This window comes from Heloderma suspectum, chromosome 2 (assembly GCF_057233095.1).
Source record: "Heloderma suspectum isolate Gila_16-S chromosome 2, 16-S_ref, whole genome shotgun sequence".
NCBI classification, from domain to species: Eukaryota; Metazoa; Chordata; class Lepidosauria; order Squamata; family Helodermatidae; genus Heloderma; species Heloderma suspectum.
The window spans coordinates 141,872,125-141,899,882 of NC_139459.1; the positions used below are offsets into that span (position 1 = coordinate 141,872,125).

At 44.6% G+C, this 27,758-nt stretch overlaps 1 protein-coding gene across 1 annotated transcript in view; it reads right to left on the reverse strand.

Annotated features, from left to right (window-relative positions):
- Positions 1–9,306: 9,306 nt before the first annotated feature.
- Positions 9,307–27,758, reverse strand: part of LOC146352884 (transient receptor potential cation channel subfamily V member 6-like) — a 109,265-nt gene continuing 90,813 nt past the window's right edge. Inside the window, exons 10-15 of the mRNA XM_084835090.1 lie at positions 24,084–24,160; positions 23,788–23,953; positions 21,785–21,851; positions 19,092–19,360; positions 17,699–17,805; positions 9,307–11,203 (exon numbers count right to left, since the gene is read on the reverse strand). Coding sequence (XP_084691216.1) covers positions 10,906–11,203; positions 17,699–17,805; positions 19,092–19,360; positions 21,785–21,851; positions 23,788–23,953; positions 24,084–24,160 — 984 coding nt within the window. The 3' untranslated portion in view covers positions 9,307–10,905. The remainder of the gene's footprint in view (positions 11,204–17,698; positions 17,806–19,091; positions 19,361–21,784; positions 21,852–23,787; positions 23,954–24,083; positions 24,161–27,758) is intronic.

Genomic DNA, 27,758 nt, shown 5'->3' on the forward strand with positions numbered 1-27,758 from the left:
AAATAAGTGTGTGAACAAGGCTTTATTAGAAGGGCTGACACACCATCGGAAGGCTGAAAGAGAACCAGGTGTTTAAGCAAGACAGGTTTTTGAACAAAGCTTAGCACCTTTTCGAATCTGGTGTTGAGAGAGGATCCATACAGGACACTGTCCGTTTTGATATGTATTGAAACCACAGGGTTAACCAGGTCGTACCCAGGAGGGGGAGCGGGGAGGTAATCTACTGGGAGAATGAGCCCGGCCCATCACCATTGGGTGCATTTCTCCGGCACTATATGCCACTCAGGAAGGTGCTTAGTTGGTGGTTGTGGATTATATGTGAGAAAGGGAAGGATTGTCCTTTATAGCCTTACAGAGAACGTCCAAACTTTGGTGAAGTCAACATACTTCAACCAGCTGACCATCCCAGATGAGTATCATGAATATCCAAATTCCACCACCACCTCTTAAATATACACGAATGAATAGTGACTATAGGTGACTGTCACCATTCATGAATGTATCGCTTCAGTTTTCTAACATCCAGATAGTGCAATTGTAAATATTCACGAATCCACCTCCTGACACATTTCTTAGCACTTTAACGCATTGCTCCATATGATGTGGATGGATCAGCTTGCATTTCACAGCTTGTCTATATGGACAATAACTCGACTTAGTGTGGATTATTTTTGAACTGCATCTGATTTGTACTCTGCCTTCCTGCTACACACATGCATAAAAACTATATTGGGGGGTGGGCTGGGTGGAATCTGTTACAGGAAAGATGGCTTGATATGCAAACATGTGCACTGTCAGCTTTGTTATAGGCATATTTACTAAAATGTGATGAAACTTTGATAAAGGGAGAACAGACTGAAGGCAAGATGCAGTAGAGTTCACAAGTGTTCACATTCATTCATTCATTCATTCATTCATTCGTTTGTTCATTATATTTCTCTACCACCCCATAGCCAAAGCCCTCTGGGTGGTTCACAAAAATTAAAAACCATTAAAATACATTATATAAAATATAAAAACCATTCACGTAAAACAAATAACACACCCAATAACAGCATATATCTAAAACAATTTAAAAACAATCAGCCAAAGACAATCAAGAGACCCATTATACACTGCCAAATGCCTGAGAGAAGAGGGCAGTTTTAACCTGGCGCCGAAAAGATGACAATGCTGGTGCCACTTGGGCCTCGTCAGGGAGATTATTCCATAAATGGGGAGCCACTACCAAAAAGGCCCTCTCCCTTGCTGCCACCCTCCAAGCCTCCCTTGGAGGAGGCTCCCAGAGGAGGGTCTTAGATGTAGAGCGGGTCTTAGATGTAGAGCATAGTGTATCAGTCGGTCCATGCTGGGAGAGGCGTTCTGTCTGGTACTGTGGTCCCAAGCTGTGTAGGGCTTTATAGGTCAAAACCAGCACTTTGAATCAGAACCATATAGGCAAGTGGGCCAGAATTGGTCTTCTATATTCAGACCTTTTGGTCCCCTTCTGGCTCCCGCATTTTGCACAAGCTGCAGCTTCCAAATTGTCTTCAACAGCAGTCCCACGTACAGCACGTTGCAGTAATCTAACTTGGAGGTTACCGGAGCATAGACAACTGAAGCCAGGCTATCCCTGTTCAGATAGGGGCATAGCTGGGCCACCAACCAAAGTTTGTAGAAGGCACTCTGTGCCACTGAGGCTACCTGAGTGACAAAGATGGCTCCAGGAGGACCCCCAAGCTATGAACCTGCTGCTTCAGTGGGAGCGCGACCCCATCCAGAACAGGTTGAGCACCCTCCATCTGGTCAGAAGAACCACCCACCAACAGCATCTCAGTCTTGTCTGGATTGAGTTTCAGTTTATAAGCCCTCATCCAGTCCATTGTTGCAGCCAGGCACCGATTTAGCACATCCACAGCCTCACCTGAAGAAGATGAAAAGGAGAAATAGAGCTGCGTGTCATCAGCACACTGATGACAGCGCACTCCAAATCTCTGGATGACCATGCTCAGCGGTTTCATGTAGATGTTGAATAACATGGGGGATAAAGCCGACCGCTGCGGAACCCCATACTGGAGAGTCCACAGGGCCAAGCAATATCCCCCAAGTACCACCTTCTGAAGCTGACCATCCAAGGTGCAGTGCCTCCCACTCCCAGTTCAGACAATCGTCCCAGAAGGATACTGTGGTCCATGCTATCGAAAGCCACTGGGCGATCAAGGACAAGGTGACACTCCCCATCTCTCTCCCGACAGAGGTCATCGTACAGGGTGATCAAGGCTGTTTCCGTTCCCAAACCTGGCCTGAACCCCGACTGAAATGGACCTAGATAATCGGTCTCATCCAAGAGTGTTTGAAGCTGGTTGGCAACCACCAGCTCAAGAGCCTTGTCCAGGAAAGGAACATTTGCCACTGGCATAAAATTATTAAGATTTTCTGGGTCCAGGGAGGGTTTTGTTAGGAGTGGTCTCACTACCACCTCTTTGAGGCGGCCCAGGACCACTCCCTCTCATAAGGAGGCATTAATCACCTCCCTGGCTCAGCCAGGATCCAATGGCCCATGCTGCCTTCACTCCACACACCCAACTCTAAATTTATCTGGGGGGAAAAAACCAACAGATGACTTAAGAGGCTATCTGCCAGGGCCATCCAAGTTGCTGGGGCCGACAGGGCAGGTCTGACCTCGCTGACTCTTTCTACACAGTTATACCAAGCATGGGAAGGAGCCGACAGCCCTCAGGGAATGGCCAAGCTAATTACCAGATCCATTTCAAATGAGAGTGTTCGACTTCAATCTGAAACAGATTTGATGAAACTCCCCTCCCCACACACACACACACACGCAAATACAGTGACAGGAACAAAACCAGCAAACCTACATGGCCAATGACGGGACTGTTCGCCGAGTATGACACGTGCCCGCCTCAGCAGCAGGCCAAGGAAGTCTATAGGGGGAAAGACTTGATAAGTGACGGCGGAAATACTTTGATAAGTGACGGCGGAAATACTTCGATAAGTGATGGCGCACTTGTTTCAAGTGGGGATATTTTCAGATTCAGGTTTCAAAAGGCAACGGAGATCCAACTGTGTTTTAGAAAAAAGGACAAGAAGAACCATCTTAAAGGGGAATAGTCAAAAATAAAATTCACAGCTCAAGTTCAGACCCTTCAACTCACTGTAATAGTGAGGGTTATATTAAATTGTATCTGTCTTGAAGAAGGCGGGGGGAGTGGAAAACGTATGCACCGCTTCTCACATGGGCTTCCCCCAGGTCATGCAGTTCATTTCCCATGCCAGCCCCATAGCACCGGCATGAGGACAAACGGTGCGAGTCAGGAGGCCCACGTGAGCAGGGCTTTGCCAGAGCACCGCTGCCCCATCTCTCCTCGCAGTGGCGTTTGTGCTGCAGAAGGCGACTTGTGCACTGAGGATTAAAATGCCTTTGCAGCTCTTCACGCAAAGTTCTGGTTTGAATATAAGACTACGATACATGTGGTGTGGTTAATGAAGAAAAAGGCCCTTTTAAATTAGACTGGTAGTTCTTAGAAAAGTTGCGGTGTATTGCAAATAATCTGGTGGACGCGCATTTTCCTTCTCTTTTCAGCAGCCCCATCTAGAGATAGTTACATGCAACAATGTATTTAATGTGGCTAATAAATGCACCGATAACTGCAAAGCAGGTGAAAACAAACCAAGTAGCGACACACCAGCGTTTTCTCACAGCCAGGCTCTACACTGGTTGTCTATATTGTCCTGCCAGTGGTGAGGAGAATCTTGCCATTCACCTGCTGGTGCCTAGATTTCTGATCTGATGCAGAAGTGTGGTAAGGCTTTCCTCACCTCTTGGCAGGATGATACAGATGACCAGCTCACCAAATGGTTATATACAGATGGTGGGCTGTTTCCATTGAACGGGGGTGGTCATCTGTATTCATCCACCAGAGTGGATGGAGATATTCAACAAGCTTATAAGCAGCCTTGAAGACCTAAGTGGCAGAAAAGCAGGATAAGAGCTGCTTAATAAACACATTCAAACCTAAATAAATGTATCCTCTTTGCCATCACAAGGTGAATGGGAAGTTCATCCCCATTTAAACCCCGTATAGCACTTGATAGGGATTGCATGTCTTGGATATGCATCTAAGGAGACACATCACACATGCAACGTCTAAACCAGTGTCAAGACATGCATAAACAGCCTCAATTGCTGGATGTGGCTATTGAGACAAGAGGCTCTATGCATGGAAGTCCATTTCCATGCACTGTTCTCCACAACTCGATCAAAGCGATGTGCAATTCAGCAATCTACTTTTGGAAATGGGTTTCAATGCATGGTTCAATCTCACCATACATGTGTAAGCTGGATGGGGAATGCCCCACATCTCACAGCCCAAATTGTATGCATTTTCCTGCCCCCTCCCATCCTACAGTGGAGGAAATTACAGGCATTCCCCTTAACCCTCCTATCGCTCACAGATGTACAGCAGGTAAGGGAGTCAGGGGGACTCTGCACTACTGTGCTCAGGTATCTCTGCTAATTTTCAGCCAATCATGTCAATTCAGACACAAGTTGCCATTTTTACCACTGAAAAATAAGGCATCCAGGCTGTGATGCACTAGAAAATGGTGGCCATCGTATTTGTAAAACAAAATGTTAACACTTGCATGTACAAAATAATGGTCAGCATATTATGCAATTTTGTAAAGGCAGCTTTAGAGAACATGTTAAATGAATCAATGTGAACTTAGGACCAATGATCCTCTGAATTCTGTACTTAACCCCACAGTGGTTTAACATATTTCATTCCCTTGAGGCCAAAGTTGCTGACTTGGAGAAGCTAAGAGAGGCAGAGAGGTTGGTGGATGAGACTTTCATGGACCCATTAGATGTGTCCCACTCCCAGGGTGACTGCTCTTCTGTTGTCATGGAGAATGCGGGTCTCATGGAAGGAGGGTGTCATTCTGAGGAACAGGGAAATGATCCCTTAGAAAGGACCCATTCCTCAGCAGACGAACAAATATCCTCTCACACCAAGGCTGTGCCTTCAGGGGCAGGGGGGCTTGTGGTAGTGGGAGATTCGATCATTAGACACATAAACAGCCAGGTTTGGGATGAGTGTGTAGACCGCATGGTGAATTGCCTGACTGATGCAAAGGTTGTAGATATCATGCACCATCTAGCTAGTCTAGTAGATAGTGCTGGGGTGGAGTCAGGGGTCGTGGTCCATGTTGGTACCAATAATGTGGGGAAATGTAGTTGTGAGGTCCTGGAAGCGAATTTAGGTTGCTGGGTAGGAAGTTGAAATCCAACCACCAAGGTTGCTTTCTCTGAAATGCTACCTGTTCTACGAGCAGGGCCAGCTAGACAGGCAATGCTGAGGAGTCTCAATGCGTGGATGAGATGGTGCTGCAGGGAGGAGGGGTTCAGATTTATTAGGCACTGGGGGATGTTTTGGGACAAGCTGGACCTGTACAAGAGGGATGGGCTCCACGTGAGCCAAAATGGAACCAGACTGCTGGAGCTAAACATAAAAGGATGGCAGAGCAGCTTTTAAACTAAACCCTGGGGGAAAGCCGACAGGAGCTGGGAAGCATCCGGTTCAGGTCAAAGCATCACACAGATGAAAGATGAAAATGTTTTTGATTGCCCCAGTGTAGAAGGGGAGGGAAAAAGGCCAGGAGCACACGGTAGTACATAATGGCCAATCAAAGGGGCCAATGTCCCATAGCAAAAGATGCACGTGCCAGAGGCATCTGGGGAGGGATACCGTGTATAGGTGTTTTTATACAAATGCTAGAAGCCTCCAAGCCAAATGGGAGAGCTGGAGTGCGTGATTTTAAAGGAAAACCTGGATATAGTGGGCATTACAGAAACCTGGTGGAGGGGAGAGAACCAGTGGGATGCCGTCATCTCTGGATATAAACTCTGTAGGAAGGACAGAGAAGGACGTCCTGGGGGAGGTGTTGCCCTGTATGTCAAAGAGAGCATAGTGTTGAGCGGACTAGAAAACGTCAAAGGGGTAGGCTCCTCCACAGAAGTACTGTGGGTGACAGGCTCCAAAACTAATTTAGTGCCAGGAACATGCTATCATCCTCCAGACCAGAAAGCTCAGAGTGACCTTGAGATGGAAAACTCAAGGGGGTTTTCAGGGAGGCCTCCAAACGAGGAAGTGTTGTAATAATGGGTGACTTCAATTACCCCCACATTGATTGGATAAACGCATGTTCCAGCCACAACAAAGAGTTTAAATTTCTTGATACCTTAAATGATTGTGCCGTAGAACTGACCAGAGGGGAGGCGACCTTGGATTTAATCCTAAGTGGTGTCACCCAGGACCCAGTACAAGATGTAAATGTTGAACCAATTGGAAACACTGATCACAGTGCTATCAGATTTAATATATATTTAAAGGGAAATTGCCCAGGAAATCCAACACATTTTGACTTCAAAAGAGGAAACTTCTCTAAAATGAGGGAACTGGTGAAAAGGAAGCTAAAAGGGGGAGTCAAGAGGATTAAATCCCTTCAAAATGCTTGGCAATTACTCAAAACCACAATAGTAGAAGCCCAGCTAAAATGTATACCACAGGTTAGGAAAGGTAGCCAAGTCCAAGAGGTCGCTGGCATGGTTAACGAGCAGTGCTAAGGGAGCTATTAGAGAAAAGAGAGCTTCCTTCAGAAAATGGAAGTCTTGCCCAAGTGAGGAAAACCAAAGGGAGCACAAGCTTGCACAAAGGCGATGCAAGCAGACAATAAGAGATGCAAAAAAGTATTTTGAAGAGCATATCACTAACAACATCAAGGCCAACAATAAAGAATTATTTAAATATAGCAGAAGCAGAAAGCCTAATAGGGAGGCAGTTGGACCACTGGATGACAATGGAGTAAAGGACAACTGAAGGAGGACAAGGAGATTGCAGAGAAGCTGAATGAATTATTTTCATCCGTCTTCACTGCAGAAGATATAGGACAGATACCTGTGCCTGAACTGATGTTTTCAGGAAGGGAGTCTGAGAACTGAGGCAAATAGTGGTGACAAAAGATGAAGTTCTCAACCTTATTGATAAATTGAAAGCAAATACATTACCGGGTCCGGATGGTATCCATCCTAGAGTTCTCAAAGAACTCAAATATGAAATTGCTGATCTTCTAATCAAAATATGCAACATATCCCTGAGATCAGCCTCTATACCAGAGGACTGGAAGATGGCCAATGTAATACCAATTTTCAAAAAGGTATCCAGGGGGGATCCATGAAATTACAGGCGTAACGTCTGTTCTGGGTAAATTGGTTGAAGGCATTATTAAATATAAAATTAGTAAGCATATAGAAGGACAAGCCCTGCTGAAAAAGAATCAACATGGCTTCTACAAAGGTAAGTCCTGTCTCACTAACCTTCTAGAATTCTTTGCAAGTGCCAATAAATATGTAGACAGGGGTGATTGTTTACTTGGACTTCCAAAAGGTTTTTGACAAAGTCCCTCACCAAAGACACCTGAGCAAACTTAGCAGTCATGGAGTAAGAGGACAGGTCCTCTTATGGATCAGTAACTGGTTAAAGAATAGAAAGCAAAGAGTAGGAATAAATGGTAAATTCTCCCAATGAGGTGAAGTAAATAGTGGGGTCCCACAGGGATCTGTATTAGGATCAATGCTTTTCAACCTGTTCATAAATGATCTGGAATTAGGTGTGAGCAGTGAAGTGGCCAAGTTTGTGGATGACACCAAATTGTTTAGGGTGGTGAAAACAAAAAGGTATTGTGAAGAGCTCCGAAAGGATCTCTCCAAACTGGGAGAATGGGCATTTAAATGGCAACTGTGGTTCAATGTAAGCAAGTGTAAAGTGATGTACACTGAGGCAAAATATCCCAACTTCAAGTATAGCCTGATGGGATCTGAGCTAGCGGTGACTGACCAAGAAAGTGATCTTGACGTTGTGGTGGACAGCTCAATAAAGATGTCAACCCAGTGTGCGGCCGCTGTAGAAAAGGCAAACTCCATGTTAGGCATAATTAGAAAAGGAATTGAGAATAAAACTGACAATATCATACTGCTTCTATACAAATCTATGGTGCAACCACACTTGGAATACTGTGTCCAGTTCTGGTTACACCTACAAAAAGATATTGTAGAGCTGGAAAAGGTGCAGAAAAGAGCAACTAAGATGATGAAGAGGCTGGAGTATCTCCCCTATGGGAGAAGGTTACAACAGCTGGGATTGTTTAGCTTGGAAAAAAGGAGGGTAAGGGGAGACATGATAGAGGTGTACAAAATTATGCATGGTGTGGAAAATGCGGATAGGGAGACATTTCTCTCCCTGTCTCAAAATACTAGATCCCAGGGTCATCCTATGAAGGGGATTGGGGAGAGATTCAGGACAGATAAAAGGAATAACTTCTTCACACAACACATAAACTATGGAATTTGCTACCACAGGATGTAGTGATGGCCACCAATTTGGATGGCTTTAAAAGGAGGTTGGACAAATTGCTGAAGGAAAAGGCTATCAGTGGCTGCTAGTCTTGATTAGGGATGGGGGAGAATTTCTCCCCGAAACTTTGGGGGACCGAGTGCCAACGCATTCGGCCCCCTGAAATCGGCGGTGAAATTCTCCGCCCCCCCCCCCCCCCGGGATGGGACTTACCTTTCACAAATGTCCCTCCCGGCGGCGGTTCGTCGGGTCTTCGTCAGGGGCGGAGGCGGCAGCCGGTCTTTTGACCGGCTGCTGCTGCCGCCATTACAAGGAAAGTTAAAAAAAAAAAAAACACCCCCATGATAGGCTACGTAACGATTAACGTGGCCTATCACGGCTAGATTTGCAAAGTCAGCCGTGATAGGCTACGTTAATCGTTACGTAGCCTATCACGGGGGTGGTTTTTTTTTTTTTTTGCGGCCGGGTAGACGGGGCGCTTCTACCTGGCCTGACTTTCGCCGGCGAGGGATGGGGCGCCTCCCACCCGGCCTGAATTTCGGCCGGGCGAGGCGGGAAGCCTCCCCCCCCTCGCATGAACTTCGGGGGGAGAAGCGAAGCGCCTCCCCCCCACCGCAAAAAAAGCTGCGGGACAAGGTAAGTCCTTTTCGTACATCCCTAGTCTTGATGGCTATGTGCTACCTCCAGTACTGGGGCAGTGAGTCTATGTACACCAGTTTCTGGGGAACATGGGTGGGAGGGTGCTCTTGCACTCATGCCCTGCTTGTGGGTTCTTGGTCGACAGCTGGTTGGCCACTGTGTGAACAGAATGCTGGACTAGACAGACCCATGGTCTGATCCAGCATGGCTCTTCTTATATTCTAATTAACATTATAATTACTTGAACAAAGGAATTAATACAATTGCTTTAATGAAGGAACAGTACAATTACTTGAAAAATGTACACACAAAACAATGAAAATGGACTGCAAACTCTGGAACTGAGGGTATGGGCAGAAAATGAAGTTTAATTCAATGAAGACCTAGGAAAACGATGCCAATATTCACAAGCACAAACAGGGAGATGAGGTTTATACCACAGCAGCACTGAGAAGGATCTCCCAATACAGTAGTGACAGGGCTAGTTGCTCCAGGTTCATTTTGTCACCCAACCTTTTTATAAATCTCAGCCTCAATGATAGGCAATGGTATTTTTTTAAAAAATACATTCAATTAAATTAGCATGTGTAAACAAGCAATAGTCCATTTCTTCTCTCAGAGTGGTGGCAATACTAGTCAAAAGCCCTGCAACGCTTTCTCTTCTTGCCCCTGATAACGTAGTAAAGTGAAACATGTGATGTGACATTATTGTGTTTCAAGTTTCCCTCCCCCTGGTGCAAGAGAGCACGGAGGGAGGGAGAGAGAGGAAAGAGTGAGAGAGAGAGAGCATAGAGTGAGAGCACAGAGTGAAAGAATTCAGACCAAGTGAGAGAGCTCAAGAAAGAATGCACGGAGAGAGAGAGAACAGGAAAAAACTGTTTTCCATCCCTGGTACTGAAGAAAATTAGCTTTTGATCTTAAGAAACAGCTGTGAGACATAAAAATGCTCCTAAAGTTAAAAAGCTGCCTTAAGACTGCAAAATTATTCTCTTTTGCCATCCAAGTGCAGGGCAAGGAGGGTGAGATTTCAATTGCAAGAGTGTAAGATTAAATTACATAATAAATTCTTTACATAAGAACATCCTTACTGTTCAGCTCAGCTGGGCAGTGCAATGTATTTTCTAAGAAAGCATTTAAATGACCTTCACTGAAGGGCTCTAAGCATTTGTGGGATGGAACGAGGTGATCCTAGAAACAACAAAGTACACTGGGGTAGAAGAAAGTACAGCATAATGACCTGCTGTCACACATTGTATTTTACTACTTGTGGCCAGGAAGAAGAAAGAAGTACAGGTAAGCAGGATCCCTATGTTTCTTTTGACATCTGTTGTTCTAGCCTTGGATTAACACCTGTCACTACTGGCAAAGGTATGGTGAAATGTATACCAGTGTGTGCAGTGGGACTAGATTATTCCTCCATTCCCCCCCCCCCCCCGCTCTAAATAGGCATGTATAAAACTATGGGTGTTACCTGCTCTTGACACCATTCAGGAGTTTTGTGAAATATACAGGAGTTTTAAGTGGCTGAGGAGAACCCTGTTCTCCGATACCACAGCAAATGTAGACCAGTTTTCTCTAGGCCACCACCCAAGGCCTAAGATTTGCAAACACTTGTAGGAGGTTCTGAAATAAAAGAGGATGCCACAAGCCCAGCCACTTCCCCCCCAAATTTCTTAGACTTGTGGCAATGCTACAACTTTGGTGTACATGCTTGCATTTCTGCAACAAAAAACTTTCCTGAGTCTTTCCACAGCAAATGTCCCAAACCTCCAAGAGCCATTTAACAATAATCAGTGCCGAAGCATTTCGGCACTGCTGGTGTGGTCCACGGGCACAGAGGCAATAGTCCCTGTGCTCACACGTGGTAGATCTCCTCCTCTTCCATGGCATGATTAGTGCATCCCTGCAGGTGGCCCAGCGTGTTGTGCCGCAAGATGTCCCAGCCGCGACTTGAGCTCCTCCGTGATAAATTTGGTGTGTCAGAAGGAGCGCGGAAGGGCACCCGCTTCTTTGAGTAAATCTGTCCACCATCTTCTGTTTGCAGTGCCAGTTTGACCTTCAAGTACTTTTCAAAGGCATCTCTTCGGTGGGGCTCAAATGCTTTAGCGCCCAGCTGGTGCTTTTGTTGCCGGAGTTCATAGCGAGCTTCAACCCTGCAGGTAAGATGTTAACAAAAGACGTCGAGGACGTAGTTTACTGCCCAGCTTCACTCTTCTAAACCTGAAGACAGAAACTTCACTGCGTCGTGAACCACCGTGACTACCTGTACATTAAAACTTCTCAAAAACTTAAGTCAAGGTGTGTAGGAGGAAATCAGGTACAATGTTGCATTTACATTAGCATAATTCCTGCCACATCTATAGCCAGAAATATTTGGGCTTGGATCCAGAATCTGTGGGAACCCTCCGGAGCAGATATGGAGGGCCCATGGGGGAGGCTGCAGCGGGGAGGAAAGGACATGCAAGTCCCATTCCGCAAGTGGTCTGCCTATGCTGGCAGAACGTATCCAACCCCAGGAGAGGAGGTGCCGCTGCTAACAAGACAGGGGGTGGGGGAAGGAGGGAGGGCTATTATTCATCAGCGTGAAAGCTTACTCCTTGCTGAGCAACTGGGTAAAACATGGCCTGTATATTTTTCTTTCTACCTCCATCAGTAAAGGTGTTAGAGATGTAACTTATTTTTCAAATGAAAGCTGAAAACCAGGGAAATCAAACTGGCGGGGTGGTGGTGGTGTCCAAAATGGCTCCAGATTCCTTCTGTGTGATGGAGCCCCCTTAACTGACCATTTTAATACAGCTACAGGGGCATGTTTTGGTTAAAATTGGGGTGGAGGGAGTCAAGGATTGGGGCATGTACATTGTATTAAAGCCCCCCACCCCATATTTCCCCTGATAATTCAAGCACTGGCCCAAATCCACATATCCCCAACGGTGTAAAATCTTATTTTTGCCTGAATTCTAAATCAGGAGCATGAAAAAACAGTTCTCCCCACTTTAACTCCACTAGCATAGTAGCAGCAAAGAGCAAGCAATCAGCTATGGCCATTTTCAATTTCCTCATCTGGTACTTCTCCTGTACAGTGCATAAATGCAACCTGTGGGATTCATTTGCACTAGATTTTCTAAAAGCTAAGCAGGCAGGAATTAATTATGCATGTGATCATGACCAGTAAAGACCCACACAGATTAGCAGGATTACATAGAAGTATGATTATACTCTTATGGTAAAGACCATTTTGCAAATGGCATGTGACAAAAAGCCACTAACCATGCTGGCAGGTTAATTCATTTTCTCTACAAGCACAGGAGTACAAAGAGTCAGTCACCAAGAATAGATCCCCCAACACCAATGCCAAATCCTCCATACAACTAATACCTTGCAAATATACCCCCTCCCCCCCATCAAGCAGCTTCATGTGCCACAAACACACAGCAGGAGCAAATAGGACATGACACATCCCATATTCTCCTCTCTTCTTGGGTAAGCTGTGCCAAAATCACTTAGCTCATCTCATGTTCAATAAAAATGCTCAGTTTCTTAAGTGTCAAGAAGTGCCACACTGATTTTTCAGCACTCATGCAAACACATTAGCATTGTTTCAGTGTTTTTCTTCATAGTTCCAGTTTCTTTCTTCTTCTGAGTCCTTACAACCTTCAGCCTCGCTTGCCCACAGAACTGCTTATACTACCGTGTGTGTGTGTGTGTGTGTGTGAGAGAGAGAGAGTTGGGGTGTGTGTGTGTGTGTGTGTTTGTGTGTGTGTGAGTTGGGGTGTGTGTGTGTGTGTGTGTTGGGGTGTGTGTCAATGAGTTACTTTTTGAGCAAATATTGAAATGTGTGTGTGTGTTGCACAGTCCTACATTTTGCTTTTTGAATTCCGCACATCTGAAATTTAAGAATCAAAATTTAGATTTTTTTAAAGCCTTATCTGCTTCATGATATAATGAAGTTGCTCTGGAATATTGTGTCATATTTTTTATTCTTTGGCAGAGTCACATACAATATTTCATATATATAAAAATGCCTAGGCTTCACTGACTAGCTGCACTATCAAAATTGTTAGGGTACTTCAGTGTGATCATAAGACCTGACACTTTGTACATGTATAATCCAAGGCACCCTGATTACCGGAAACATCTGAAAATAGTCAGTTTGCACATTTCTCCCACAAAACAAGGGGCTCAACATGTATTCTGAAACAGTTAAAGTACAGTGACACTACCTGGAGGTGCAGTGCAATATATAAGTGGCCCAAGAAATCCTAATTAGTATAGAGGTCTGAAGGGGGTGGGGAACATTTGTACATTTCTTCCTCAAAACAAGGCACATACTGTGCACCCCGAAATATTAAGTTATTTCCACACTAGCTACTAGCTGAAATCTAGTATACATGAAGCCCAATACATTGATTATTAGGTGGGATTTTTTTTACACCTAAAAGTTAAAACTCAGCACATGACATTTACTCCAGGACAGAGAAAGTAAAACCAAATATAGGTCAGAAATATTGGGCTGTGGGAATTCTGTTGCTCCTTCACACAGCTGAATTAACGGGATGGGACATTGGGGGGATGGGACGGGATGGGACACAACAGGGAGGGATTTCCAGGGGCAGCCAGTAATGTGTAGCCATGCTTGCAGAATGCAAGCTCAATTTACTAGTATACTGACTTCATACTTTTGATTTTTTTTACTGTTAAAGTCCACTTTCTGACTTTCTTTTGCTTTGGTGGATTTGTGATTCTGGTTCTAGAAGGCAAGTAATTCGATCTAGGTTTGAGAGAGTAGATATCCTTTACAGACAATTCTGCAAAGCAACACCTAAACAGCACCAAAGAAATCCACTGCATTCCTATGCCGAGAGATGGACAAGGTCCTCTCCCTCATCTCCTAACCCTCCTCTCCAGTTTCCACCATGGGACAACACTCAGGGGAGGGAGACACAGCCCTTTTGTTAATAAGCCTGCCCGCTTCGATGCAGCTTTACCTGCCATATAAAGACTGTGTGCCTGCCTAGACTCTAGGTCCTAAAGAAAGGCCTCCGCCTTGTGTTCTGCTGCTGAAACTGCAGGGGAGAAAAAGAGAGGTGGGGCATTTACAGTACAAGAAAACCACCCCCCCAAAATTGAACTTTGCTGTGTTGCATCCCTAGCCATAGGCAATACTGGATGCCAGAGGGGCAGGGATACCTTCCCCAAATGCAACTAATTAAATCACATGGTGCTGTCAGAGCAAGACCTCCTGCCTTCACCAGCTGTTGGTATGCTTACGCCCTGACAACTGCAGATGGTTAGTGAGTGCCAACACTTCCCTACCTCATGTTCGCAGCAGATGTTGATGCTGCACTGGGAGCTACTGTGTATATATTTGGCAGGGAGGGTGCTGGGGAGGGCTGGCACCATAAACCAGTCATTGCAGGTATTTCCCACTTTGCAGCACAATTATAACTACAGAGAGCCCTGATAAAAATGGCAAGTAATCTGGTGTTTTGGAGCAGATCTACCTTGTTCTGCTTCTATGTGGCAGAGTTGGGTTTTCTCATGATGCCTCAATATCTAGTATGTATCAGTGTCCATTTCTTAGGAGAACCAATGTCACTGCATGCAGAACAAACTAGGGACAGGGTGAGCATCTATTGCAGGGGTAATTGCCTATGACTATGGGAGCAGCCCTGTTCAAATGAGCAGAAAGCAGCCCAGCTCAATTCTGCTCACCCAACCCCACCCTCTATTGCCTGCGATCCCTTTCCCCTCCCCACAGGAAAAAACTCACTTTGGGGAAGGGGTAGGAAGCAGCAGGGGCCTCTCCTCCTTCAGGGAAAAGATGTTCCACTAGGGATTCAGGGGCTAATAGTCCAACCCCATGAACCCTGGCAGGAATAGATGCTCAGAGCATACTTCCCACTGGAGGAGAGACCTGATGGGCTTCTCCCACCTTTGTCAAACCCTTCTGCTGCCCGAAATCCCCTTCCCCAAAGTGAGGCTTTTTTCTTGGGCGGGCGGGGGATGTGCATGGCAAGCTAACCACCCAAAGAGCTTTCAAAATGTTTGCCAGTGACACCTGAGGGGTACAAATGATGTTCAGGTGAGCACCTTGGTGCGTATCCATCCCTAGGTTGAACAATGTCCACAGCTTCACATCACTTGGCTCACCCAAATCACATGGGAACTTCCCACATCAGCCATCAATTCTGATGGATGAAGACTGCCAGTGTGGAAAGCAGCCATGTGCTTTCGGCATCTCATATGCCTAAAAATGGAAAGTGTGAAAGCAATGCACACATGTTTGAAAACTTCATACAGATATAATTATCAGAGAGCTGGGATTGGCTGCAGCTCCCTGTTGAGTGTATGTTCAGATACAATGCTGAGTTTGTTGCTGAGTAATGCATGACATGGACTTTGGAGGAAAGGTGAACAGATTATTATTAAGTCCAACAGCTTCTACAACTAAACAAGTATAAAAAGTAATGAAAACTGAATGAAAATCATTAAATCATTAAACCCTGCTGGTTGCACTGGGAGGATAAGACTATCAGTAGTCCTGATGGCTATATGCAACCTCCAGTACCAGAGGCAGTGAGCCTATGTATACCAGTTGCTGGGGAACATGGGTGGGAGGGTGCTCTTGCACTCACGTCCTGCTTGTGGGTTTCCCACAGGCAGCTGGTTGGCCACTGTGTGAACAGAATGCTGGACTAGGTGGAGCCTTGATCTGATCCAGCACGGCTCTTCTTTTGTTCTTATTTTCTATTTCTTTAGACCAAATTTTTGAAGAGAAGTATTTTAACATCGCTCTAAGCATAACTGGTGTTCATAAACTAATGATATATTTCAAGATTCAAAAACTACAACAATTATAACTTAATGTTTACATGAGATCCTAATTCTCCAGAATTATTAACCTTCAATGCTCATGGAATTTTCCAAACTCATTAAGGGGATTATTATTGTTCTGGAAAGTTTGAACAAAATATGTTGAACCATTCTATCCTTTAGCTGAAGCTAAAGGATAAAAAGCTCTGTGTTTTCCACCTGCCATGGTAGAAAATGATTACCATTAACTGACTTTGGAAAGAGCTGCAGGGATCATTGCAGCCTGAAACTTGGCACAGCCACAGGCTGCCTATGAAACTAGTGTGGGCAAAGCAATTAATTTTAATAAGACACAAAGGTTAAGAGTGTATTCGATGTAAACAAAATATACAATGGAGAACTCAATGCCAGCACAGGACATCTGGGAAGAAGTCAACTGCGCATGCATATTGAGTTGCTGAAATATAATCATTAACTTTCACACAAAGAGCAAATTATCTACAAAGAGGAAAATTTTTAGATCATGCTGGAACCTAAACATAAGACACCAACAGCAACACACTGGCACTCGAGTCTTAAAATATTTGCAGCTTCTAACTAAGCTGCCACAACACAAGTGAAGCCAGCACAGCACTGTGGGCTGTACCTGGAGTTGCCAAGAAATGTTGCCTAAAGCAACATTTTGATGGGAATTTAGATGCTCCTGCTTAGCCAAAGCATGTGAGGAATTTTCAGGGCTGCCAAAGGAGTTTATAGGACAAGTTAAACTTCTCATGTAGGTTTTTGCTAATTTCTTGTTGCAACAATGTATGTGGCTATGAACAGATGTGAACAGTCATGAACAAAAGTATGATCAAGCTTCCATACCACAGATCACTAGTACTGAGGCAAATCTGGAGAACATTTGCCACAGGGCTATTAAGCTCTTGACTGCTGGTGGAACAAGACTTGACCAGTCTCTTAAATACTTACATTTACTATTTGCTCAGTTTTGCCAAAACCAATGAAGATGTAGGTTCAAAGAAAGTTAAGTGCCTGTGTAAATCTGCAGGATTTAGATCCAATCTACACATGTAGCAGTTGACACGTAGATTTCCTTGATTATTACCACTTCAGACTGAACTTGGAGATTTTATGTTTGAAGAGCAACACCCAGGCCTAATTTTTAAAAATCCTTTAAAAGAAGGTTCACTGACATGTAGGATATGAAAAGTGAAGAATTAGATTCTAAGCACACATCAGGGATTCCAATGTTAAGGGGATGGGATTTTGTACATGCTGGAATTGCCATGTTTCCTAATAGCTCCCACTCCAGTCCAACAAGAGGGAATCCATACCTAGAAATGATTTTTCATATGTGTACATTTCTAACATGTAACACATGTCTGCTTAAAAGATAGCAAAGGTTGCCAGTGCTAGGAGGAAATCAAACAAGAGAACTAGGATGGGAGAAAATAGGAAGAGGGAACTGTCTCCCTGCACAACAGGTGTCAGAACTGAAAGAGCTCGTCACCTGTTTGGCAGAGGGAGAGTGGAGGGGTGAACCCCTTGCTCTCCACAGTAGGAGCCTAGACTGCTCTTGCATGAGGCCATCTCTGGATCAGTACCTCTGCAGTACTACCTCATTGCCTATGTTGCGCCTCAATCTTGTCCTCCTCATTTATCTTTATCCTCTCCCTGTGTCTACCAGAATATTCCAAATGCTGCAATTTATTAATATATTAAATAAATGCATGCTGATGGCCTGTGGCAGAGTTAGTACCTATTTCTCACGTACAATCCTCCCTTGACACAGGAGGTCTACAGCTATCAAAATAATGACATGCCAAACCTACCTGAGATACCACCGGTCACCTAGCCCGTATTCCTGCCCCTGGATCCCAGAACGAGGCCAGAGGCACTGTGGGAGTTTGCGCTCTAGCATTACTGTAGTGGCAACAACCTGAAACACACAGTTTGAAAAAGATGGGTGGTCAAAATGTTTCATCAGAGAGCGAGGAAAGACAGCAGGGCCCCGTCCACTGGCCTGGCTGGGATCTATTGCCATTTGGCTCCTCCCCTCCCTGTTGGTAGCTGACAAAAGCAACACAGATTACAGTTTTATTTGAATTTTGATTTGTAAATTGCCTCGAGGGCTTTTAAAGTCAAAAAGTGGGTAAAGATAGATAGATCGATAGATACTGTAGGATGCGAAATTCTGCCCTAAGAGTGTTACATAGTGGAAAGGGGACCTAGACATTCTAAAAATCAATTAATCAAGAACAGCAGCACCAACATGAGAGAGGAGGAATAGGGTATGAACTCCCCATGCACATCTTAGGAAATATCTTGAATATGCTGTTCTTCTGGTCCCACTGCATAAAGATCCCAAAGGGGAAAGGATGCCACATTTCCCCATTGACTTGGTTCGCACATAACAGCGAACAATTCGGTTGCAAATTGTGGGTTAGTTTGCAGGGATTTAAGGAGATCTGTGCTGTGTGGGAGTCACTTCCATTTTGCAGCAATAACCTACAAACACCCCATTTGTAGGTTGTTAGCACGACGTCCAAACCTGAACACTTTGGGCTGTTCATGGGTTAACCAACCCAAACTTAACCTACAATTTGTTCTTAATTAACCCGTGATTTGCTGCTGAATGCCGCCATTATGTGCGAACCGTAAGCCGCCTTGGGTTCCTTGCAAGAGGAATAAAGGCGGGATATAAATGCAATAATAAATAAATAAAATAAATAAACCGCCCCTTTGTTTAATTCACCTACTACTCCAGCACATGTCCATTAGTTTCTTTGTACATGAATACATGAATTTCCCTAAAAAAAATCTTTATTATAATCACAAAAATGTTAACCAAACAAACCTAAAATATTTGATTAGGAATCGTGTATAGGAGTCATGTTTCCACAGTATACACTTCAAAACAATTACTGATCTAATCCCTTGTGGATTTTAGAAATCATAAAATCCCAGGCGTCCAAAAGGAGACTGGGTCGACGAACTCATTTCAGTTACTCCTTAATTGTAGAAAGACTCATGATTTTGTTAAGTGGCCACTGGCACTTTGTTTCCTGAAGGTCTTTTCTGTGAACAATGTGAGCTGGCTTTTATTAGAAAGAAGTTAACATAAACAACACAATCATCTCAGCTCTGGAAAAGGAATCAGCCATTCCTCATTTCTCTCCCTCTCTCACATGTTGTCAGCTAAACAGCACGAAACTACCCACTCACCTGTGCTCTCCAAAGCTCATCCCGTTCATGCGCCACCCGCCAGTGGGTATCACCCATCATGGCAATCAGCAGGTTGAGCATAAGGAGGGTGGCAATGACAGCGAAGGCAGAGTAGGTGATCCCATACATAAAAGGCAAGTCCACCTCATAGTTGGCAGGTCCATCGATGATGGTGAGGAAGAGTTCAAATGTACTGAAGAGTGCCATGGGATAGTCATAGAAATGGCCCAACTCATCTGGGTCTTCTGTCTGGAAGATTACGTAAAATGCTGGCAAAGAAAACAAAAGAGATTGGGAGAGAAATCTCCTACTTGAAGACTTATTTGTGTAGAACATTTGTCATGCATGAGGGGGTCTTTACCCCAAGAACACATTTAGGACATTTGCCTATTCTGGACAATGTTGCACAGCTTCACTGTTCCGTGAGGCCTCTTCATCACTCACCCTTACTCTCCACTTATACCTGGAAGTCCCTCCCAGAACATACATGTGGCAACACCAGTCAAACCCCTTCTCAAAAATCACCCTCTCTCCAAAGGTTTTTGCCTAATCCTATGCGTATTCACCACGAAGTTATTCCCACTGACTTCACTAGCCTAATTTTCCCCAGGAGACTGGAGTGAAAGTAGGAGGGGAAAGCTGCTAAGAAGGGAGATAAGTGGAGATAAAGGATGGCCGCTGTGTGGGTGATCTCTGTCGCCTCTGGCTTTCTCTGCCTGATGGTGAGGAGGCCTTCAGAATTCTCAACAGGCAGAGCTCCCATATTGTGGGGCTGCTTACAAAGGACCGCAACTGCAGTTTTCACCTTAAACCAAAACAACATGTAGGCATCTGCAGTTGCATTTACTTATATTCACCCCTTATTGTCGTCCTCTCTTTCTATTATCTCCCTCACTGCTGACATTTTCATTCTAAGCTCTCTGAAGCAAGGGTCCAACTTTTTCAGATGTATGTATGTATGTATGTATGTAGCTCTCTAAAGGACCACATACATTGATGACCCTGTATAAAAATAGTGGCAGAGCATCTTGGCAGAATTTCAAAATAATTTTAGACTCCACTCTGATTTGTCACGCTAGGATGACAAGGCTAAGAATGGCCAAAACATCACAGCCAGATGCCATCAAAAAATCAGGAGGGGTAGCCTTGTTAGTCTACTGCAGTGAAAACAAGAAGCCTTGTAGCAGCTTGAAGACCAATACATTTATTGAAGCGTTCACTTTCATGGCCCAGAGCCCACTTTGTCAGATCTATAAAGTGGTCACCTAAGTGTGTGGGCACAGAACCCCTGAGTACAGAGAGGAGGAGAAGAAGGGGATTGTTTCTTTTAACAAAATGTCAAACAATGCAAGAGGCAGCAGTAGGTGCATCACAGTATTTACACAGAGCACAAATGAATATAGATTCCCCTCACAAGAATACAGAATCCAGTCAGATGAACCCAATCAAATGCAAATGAAAAATCAAGAGACAGCTTCAGCAAAGGCCACATTGTAACCCATGGCAGGATGAATTAGCATCGACATGGGAAAGAAAAGGCAAGAGGGGTCGTTTTCTTCTCTGGCTTGCTTAGCTAGGTGGGCCTAGCACAGCATTATTTCACTGCTTCAGAACTAGATTAATATCTCAACATCCCCATCATGCCGCACTTTATATTCATGCTTCTGAGGTGCTCCAAAATACAAATCCCATTTCAGAGCTGAATTAATCTGCTGTAAACTCACTTCTCATCTCTAAGTGTTTTGCTTCTTTTAATGGGAAAAAGAAAGTAAGAAAAATGATGGGATTTACAACCAGCAATAAGGGCAAGAAAGAAAAGGGGAAGGGCTTTTGGCTCAGTGGCAGAGCACATCCTTTGCATGCAGAAGATTTCCAGCTGCTGGCATCTCCAGCTAAAGGACTGTAGGTAGCAGGTCTCAGGTAAGGCTTTAGAGGGCTGCTTCCAGGCAGATTAGAACATTCTAGGCTAGATAGACCAATGTTCTAGCTCAGCATAAGGCAGTGTCATATATTCACAATATTGCCACAATGGTATTTCCTCTGAGTATTTTAAAATATACATTTACAAACATTGATATCAATATACTCAGTAACAATAAACATCTATGTCAATGTGTACTGTAAAATACTCAGTGGAAATACCACTGTGTATGTCCACTGGGTTTTGGTTATGGTGATATTGTGCTTGAGAAGACCCTTATTACAGTTTAGATCTTGATACTTCCTTCATCTAGTCAACACAGGTAAAGACAGGAAAAGGTGGGAAGGGAAAGATTCAGCTTTGCACTGCCAAGGGACATATGCACACACGAAACAACATGCTTAGTACAATTCTCCTTCAATTCTTACTGCAGATTTGAAGGGATCGGCAAGAAACTGAACAATTATTACTCTTTCTATACTATTTCAGTGTACAAAATGGACTTAAATCATCCTAAGCACTGTGCGCAATGTGCCTTTTTAAACATTTATTTTATAGATAGGGGACTAAAGCACACGAGCTCCCCCCACCCCCACCCATTCAACTCATCATCTCTTCTAGATTTTGGACAGTCCATGGTCAAGGAACATCCTTGGGCTACTCTACCTTTAGCCCAGGTGATACAGTGCCCCAGTTACCATTCATATTAATACAAGCAGACACTAGCTGTTTCAATAAACTGTTTCACAAAGGCCTAGAATGTGTCACCTACCAGATGCAAACCCAAGTATCACCACCGCCATTAGCCAGCAGAACCTTAAGAGGTCTCCAAAGATCATCTGCACATGTAAACACACACAAAAGCACGTAGTAACAATAAGCAGGGCTTATCTCCCACAAACCTTAAAATAAAAAGAAGCCTACTAGAGCAGGCCAAAGGCCTTCTGGGTCAGACCATACTATTCCAGTATCATTCCAGGTTGCTTGTTTACTTCAACACGTGGAAATACTTGACAGGATTTCTTGACAGTGGTACCTAAATTGTGGAATGCTCCCTCTAGAGAGGCCCAGTTGTTTGCTGCTCACATTTCATCAGACAGTCAAAACATGTCTCTTTAGTCCAACCCAAAAGCTTTCTTAATCAATTATTCCCTCCTTTGAGTTTTGGCTAGCATTTTTGTTGCCAATATTATTTTGGTTTATCTTTGCTTTTATTGCTTGCTTTTAACTAATGTTGTTAGCTGCCTTGAGGATTATCTGATAGAAAGACAAGATATTAAAAAGTTTAAATAAATAAATAAATATAAATATAAAGGTCAACATAGTCCAGGGAAGCACACAAGCCATAAACAGCTCCCCCATTTGTCCCCATTGCCTGGTATTAGGATATTATTAAGTTTTCATGGCTAACAGGTACTGATAGCCCTGTTCTCCCTAATCGTGTCCCTGAATCTGTCAAATCACCACATCTTGTGGCAGCAAATATCATACATTAATTATGCATTCTTTGAAGAAGTATGTCCTTTTGTTTGCCTTGAATCTACTGCCAATTAATGCAGATTAGAGATGGAGAAGTAGTCCAGTGCTCACCATGAAAATAAATTGGGCCCTTTGAGCGTTCCATTCATACATTCAAAATCTGTCAAGGGGGTACCTGAGCGTTCAAAAGAAAGCTTAGAAGGCACAATCCCTCCCACAACTTGCTACCCATTTCCCCTCTCCCAAGGGGAAAAAAAAACCTTGGAGAAGAGGTCAAAGTAACAGGGCTGGCTCTCCCATGAGGTGGGGTGAATCCCCCGCCTCAAGCAGTGCATCGGGACAGGCATCGGGACCCACGCACGTGCCTCTGAGAGTCCCACTGCTGCTGTATGCTTTTCAAACTAAGGTATAGGGCGAGTAGGTGCTCTGGAGACCGCAGCTGGAAATGCAGCCATTGCAACTCTCTGGAACAGCTGCCGCCGCCGCCCACCCAGTGCCTCATTCCACGTAAGGCATAGGCAGGAGGCCGCTCCCTAGAGCTGCACCACCCATCCCCCTGCTGCAGCAAAGGCAGCAGCAAGAGAGTGCCGGCACAGCTCTCTGGTGCCCCCCAGCCCAATGCCTCACAGTGTGGGACCCTTCGTCAGAGCGAGGCATGGGCAGGAGGTGACCCTGGATGCTGCCTGTGTGGCCACGGCACAGCCAGTCTCCAGGGCTACCTCCCCACCAATGCTTTGCTCTGAAAAAGGAGTCCTCAGATCAAGGTATTGAGGGGAAGATGGGTGGCGGCGGCAGCTTGCGCTTCGCCGCCTTCGGCAGTGGTGCGTAGTGGTGGCTCGTGCTCCCGTCCACCCCTGGCAGCAGAATGATGGGGACTTGCACTCCCTGTCCTCCATGGCAGCAGCGGGAGCTCTTGTGCCGACCCTGCAAGGAGACACATAGTGGAGTGCTTCTCCAGTGAGAGTGGAGGTGCCCCTGGGGCCTTCTTGTTCCCAGACTGCTTGCTAAGTGAAGACACTGCCGCTGTGGTGATGCTGGCAGCATCTTTTCCAATGAGGATCATGGGGTTCAACTGCCACCCCCACGATCCTCAGTGGAAAAAGATACTACCACTATCACTACTGCAACAGTGTTTTTACTTTACCAGCCATCCAGAAAAGAGGAGGTGCCCCATGCTTCTCTCCTAACTTCAAGGGACCCCTCCTCCACCTGCTATGCTGTCCTTGTCTGCTAAGGTGAGTTTTCCCCCCTTGGGGGCATGTCACTTCCTCAGTTGACTGCTTGTTAATTACTTACTTTTTGAATCATGATGGTGAAGGGCCCCAGCATCTGAAATCCTCGCGCAAAGTACATAACATTGCACCAGCCAAGCACCAGAGCAAAGGACATGGGGACCACCTCTCCGTTGGTGCTAGTGAGACGCATCACCATGGTCACCAGGATCATACAAGCATATGTGATGCTGCACAGGCAGAAACAACAATAAAGAAGGGAATTGCACATCAGTCCTGTGTCCTCTGCCTTCCAGTTCACAGATATTTATGGTTTGTTCATGTACCCACAACCATAAACCCACTAGAAAAGAACCTTACATGATGACATGGAAAGGTCCTCCAAGGATTGTTTGCCCGAAGTATTTGGTGATTCCAACACGAAAGATATCTGGAATCTGAGAGAGATCCATTGATCAATTGTGTGCTCTGTTTAAAGACCATTTAGATACCCATCCATCCACTTCATCCTTCTATTAAATAAAACACACCAGATGCCCAGGTGTTAAACTGGCACCTAAGTTGCTTTTAACCGTCTTTAATGCTACAGCTAAGACTTGGAAGAAATAATCATAAGTGTCCGTAAGCACAGAGAACCTCTCTCTCGCCATGGAGAGATCACATTGGAGGAAGGGCACCTAGGTGAAAGGGGATGACTTCTTGATAGACATGAGCCCTGGAATTTCACAATTAAGCACTGCCAAAATATAGATTAGGGATGTACTAGATTCAATTAGAAATAGACTTAATTATGATTAGACAGATTAAAATGTGTATGTTACAGTGAATGTCTACAATTTGGTGAATTGTGGCATACACATTCAGGTGACTATCCCTGCTATTTCTCCCCATTTGGGGGCATTCACAACATTCATCTGGAAGTGTCAAGTTTAACCAAATTTCAATCATTAATTTAATTTAAATATTCTTAGTCTAACAGAAATGTTGCAGTCCTCTTTTACAATAACCACACTACTGTGGAAGATGGAAAGGACAGCTTACTATTTATTCTAAAAGGCAAGAGCCCTGATCCAGAGAAGAATGATCAGACTGAAGTCCCGTTGACATTAATTCGACTTAAAATAATCATAACTGACATGTTCCATTGATAAGAAGTGCTTCCATACCAGTGGGACTTTGTTGTTAACCTCCAGACAAAGCACAGGCTATCCCAGTACAATCAGAAAGCTAGAAACATAAAGAGAATAGAGACTATGAAAGGAAAAGACTCTCCAGTGCTGGTGACCTGCAAGGTCTGTGCAATGTTTGCTTTCTTGCCTGAGAACAACATGGCCTACATGTGCAACAAGTGCAAGTTGATTACACTGTTGGAGGAAAAAGTAAGAGGACTGGAGTGGCGAGTGGCAACCCTCCAGGGAATAAGAGAACATGAATAGTTCTTAGACAGAATGATGGAACTACAGCAGCAAAGCGAAGTACAGAAGCTAGAAGAGCAACAGCAAGCTGAGGCAGAAGAGGAAAATGTTGTGAGGAAAAATGAAGTAGAGGATACTCCTTGGAAAAGGGTGACAGGAGCAGAAGAACTAGAAGCTACTCTACACCAGTGAAAGCAGTGGAACTATGGAACCATTTTCAGGTACTTGAGGATGAGACTGGAGGACAGCCTGCAGAGGAAGAATCACAGGGGACCCCGCAGGAGAGCAAGCAAGAGGCTGAAGGTCAGCTAAGCAATGAAACCAAGGCCTACAACAACAAGAAGAGGTGGTTGTGAGAGACTCCTTACTGCATGGGACTGAAGCCCAAGTATGTCACAAAGACCTATGGACTCGCCAGGTATGCTGTCTCCCAGGAGGACGGATTAGAGACATGACTGAAGGGTTGCCTACACTCATAAAGCCCACTGACAGGTATCGCTTTCTTCTCATCCATGTGGGAACAAATGGTGCCGCCAAGCAGAGCTACAAAGAAATCAGGTCAGACTTTGAAGCTTTGGGAAGGAAACTCAAGAACTTTGGGGCCCAGATAGTTTTCTCATCCATCCTTCCAGTAGTTAGAAGAGGGATAGAAAGGGAAAGGGAAATACTCCGGGTGAATGACTGACTACGTAGGTGGTGCCAACGTGAGAGATTTGGATTCTGGGACCAGGAGCTACACTTCCTGGAAGATGGACTGTTGGCAAGGGATGGGTTCACAAGGGCTGGGAAGAATGTGTTTGGCCACAGCATGCAGAACTTCATCAGGAGAGCTTTAAACTGAATTCTACAGGGGAGGGAGATGTAAAGTTAGGGGTAACAATGGACAAAGGCTCATACACCACAGTGGAGAGAACAGCTCTAATAGCACCTGTGAGGACCTGAGGCCTTTTTGACTACCTCACGATCCTACTTCTAGTCACCAGGTCAGGTGCTTTGGTCAGTGTCTCTCCTCATACTGCCACTTTTAGGCTCTCACCTACAACCCTCTGTTGGTGTATTGTGATGCTTCACCACTCTGTCAATTGCTACCACCAATAACCCTTTTTTGAGCTGCTTTCTTTCTTTTTGGTACCACAGACCAAGCATCCAGCATGTGGGGGTTATTCCACGAAACCCTTCCTAATCACTAAAAAGGAAACTGTCTTTTAAAACTGAAAACAAAGTAAGTTTATTTGGTACAACAGGATTGGAAATAGGAACTGGGTTGGGATGAGGAAAGGATATCGGCGATGATGATTAAAATGAGTCAACACTATATAATATAACTCTTGCTTTTAGTTCTATGTTCAAAACTTCTCACACCCTCCCTCACACTATCTGACACACTCTCTATCCCACAGACATCTCACTAGATGTTCTCACTCTTATCTCCCAATCTGTTCTCAGATTTATCTAGCTGTACCCAATCTACCTTACCCCTGGACTTATCTGACTCTCTAGAAGCAATCCCCCCCCCCCCGCTTTTCTAATTTAATTTTAGCTAATACTTTGGAAGAGAGAAACAAAATTCAAAGTGATCTTGATAGACTGGAGCACTGGGCAGAAAACAACAGAATGGAAGTTAATAGGGATATTAAATACCAAGTTCTGCACCTAGGAAAAAGAAGTCAAATGCACAGTTACAAGATAGGGATACATGGCTCAACAATACTACAAGTGAGAAGGATCTTGGAATTGTTGTCACTCACAAGCTGAATGTGAGCCAATGATATGATGTGGCTGCTGCAAAAGGCAAATGCTATTTTGGGCTGCATTATTTATTTTATTTTATTTATTTATTTATTTATTTCTATACCGCCCAATAGCCGAAGCTCTCTGGGCGGTTCACAAAAAAGGAAGGAGCATTAACAGAAGTATCGCTTCCAAATCATGTAAAGTACTAGTTCCCCTGTACTCAGCACTGGTTAGGCCTCATCTGGTGTACTGTGTTCAGTTCTGGGCACCGCACTTTAAGAAGGACGCAGACAAACTGGAGAGGGTTCAGAGGAGGGCAACAAAGATGATCGGGGGACTGGAAACAAAGCCCTGTGATGAGAGACTGAAATAACTGGGTGTGTTTAGCATTGAGAAGAGAAGGCTGAGGGGAGATAGGATAGCGCTCTTCAAGAACTTGAAAGGCTGTCACAGAGAGGAAGGCCAGAATCTCTTCTCGATCATCCCAGAGTGCAGGACACGAAATAATGGGCTAAAGTTACAGGAAGCCAGATCCCGGCTGAACATCAGGAAAACTTCCTGACTGTTAGAGCAATACGACAATATAACCAATTACCTAGGGAGGTGGTGGGATCTCCCACACTGGACGCATTCAAGATGAAGCTGGACAGCCATCTGTCAGGGATGCTTTGACTTGCATTCCTGCATTGAGCAGGGGGTTGGACTCAAAGGTCTTATAGACCCCTTCCAACCCTACTATTCTATTATTCTAACCCCCTTGACAAGTTCAAGCACTATTCATTTCTCTGGATAGGGACCAGTGTGTCAGAACATCTGGATAAAGCCTTCTATTCCATTCCAGAACATTAAAAAAAAAAAAAAAAAGATTACCATCTACAGGAGAGTA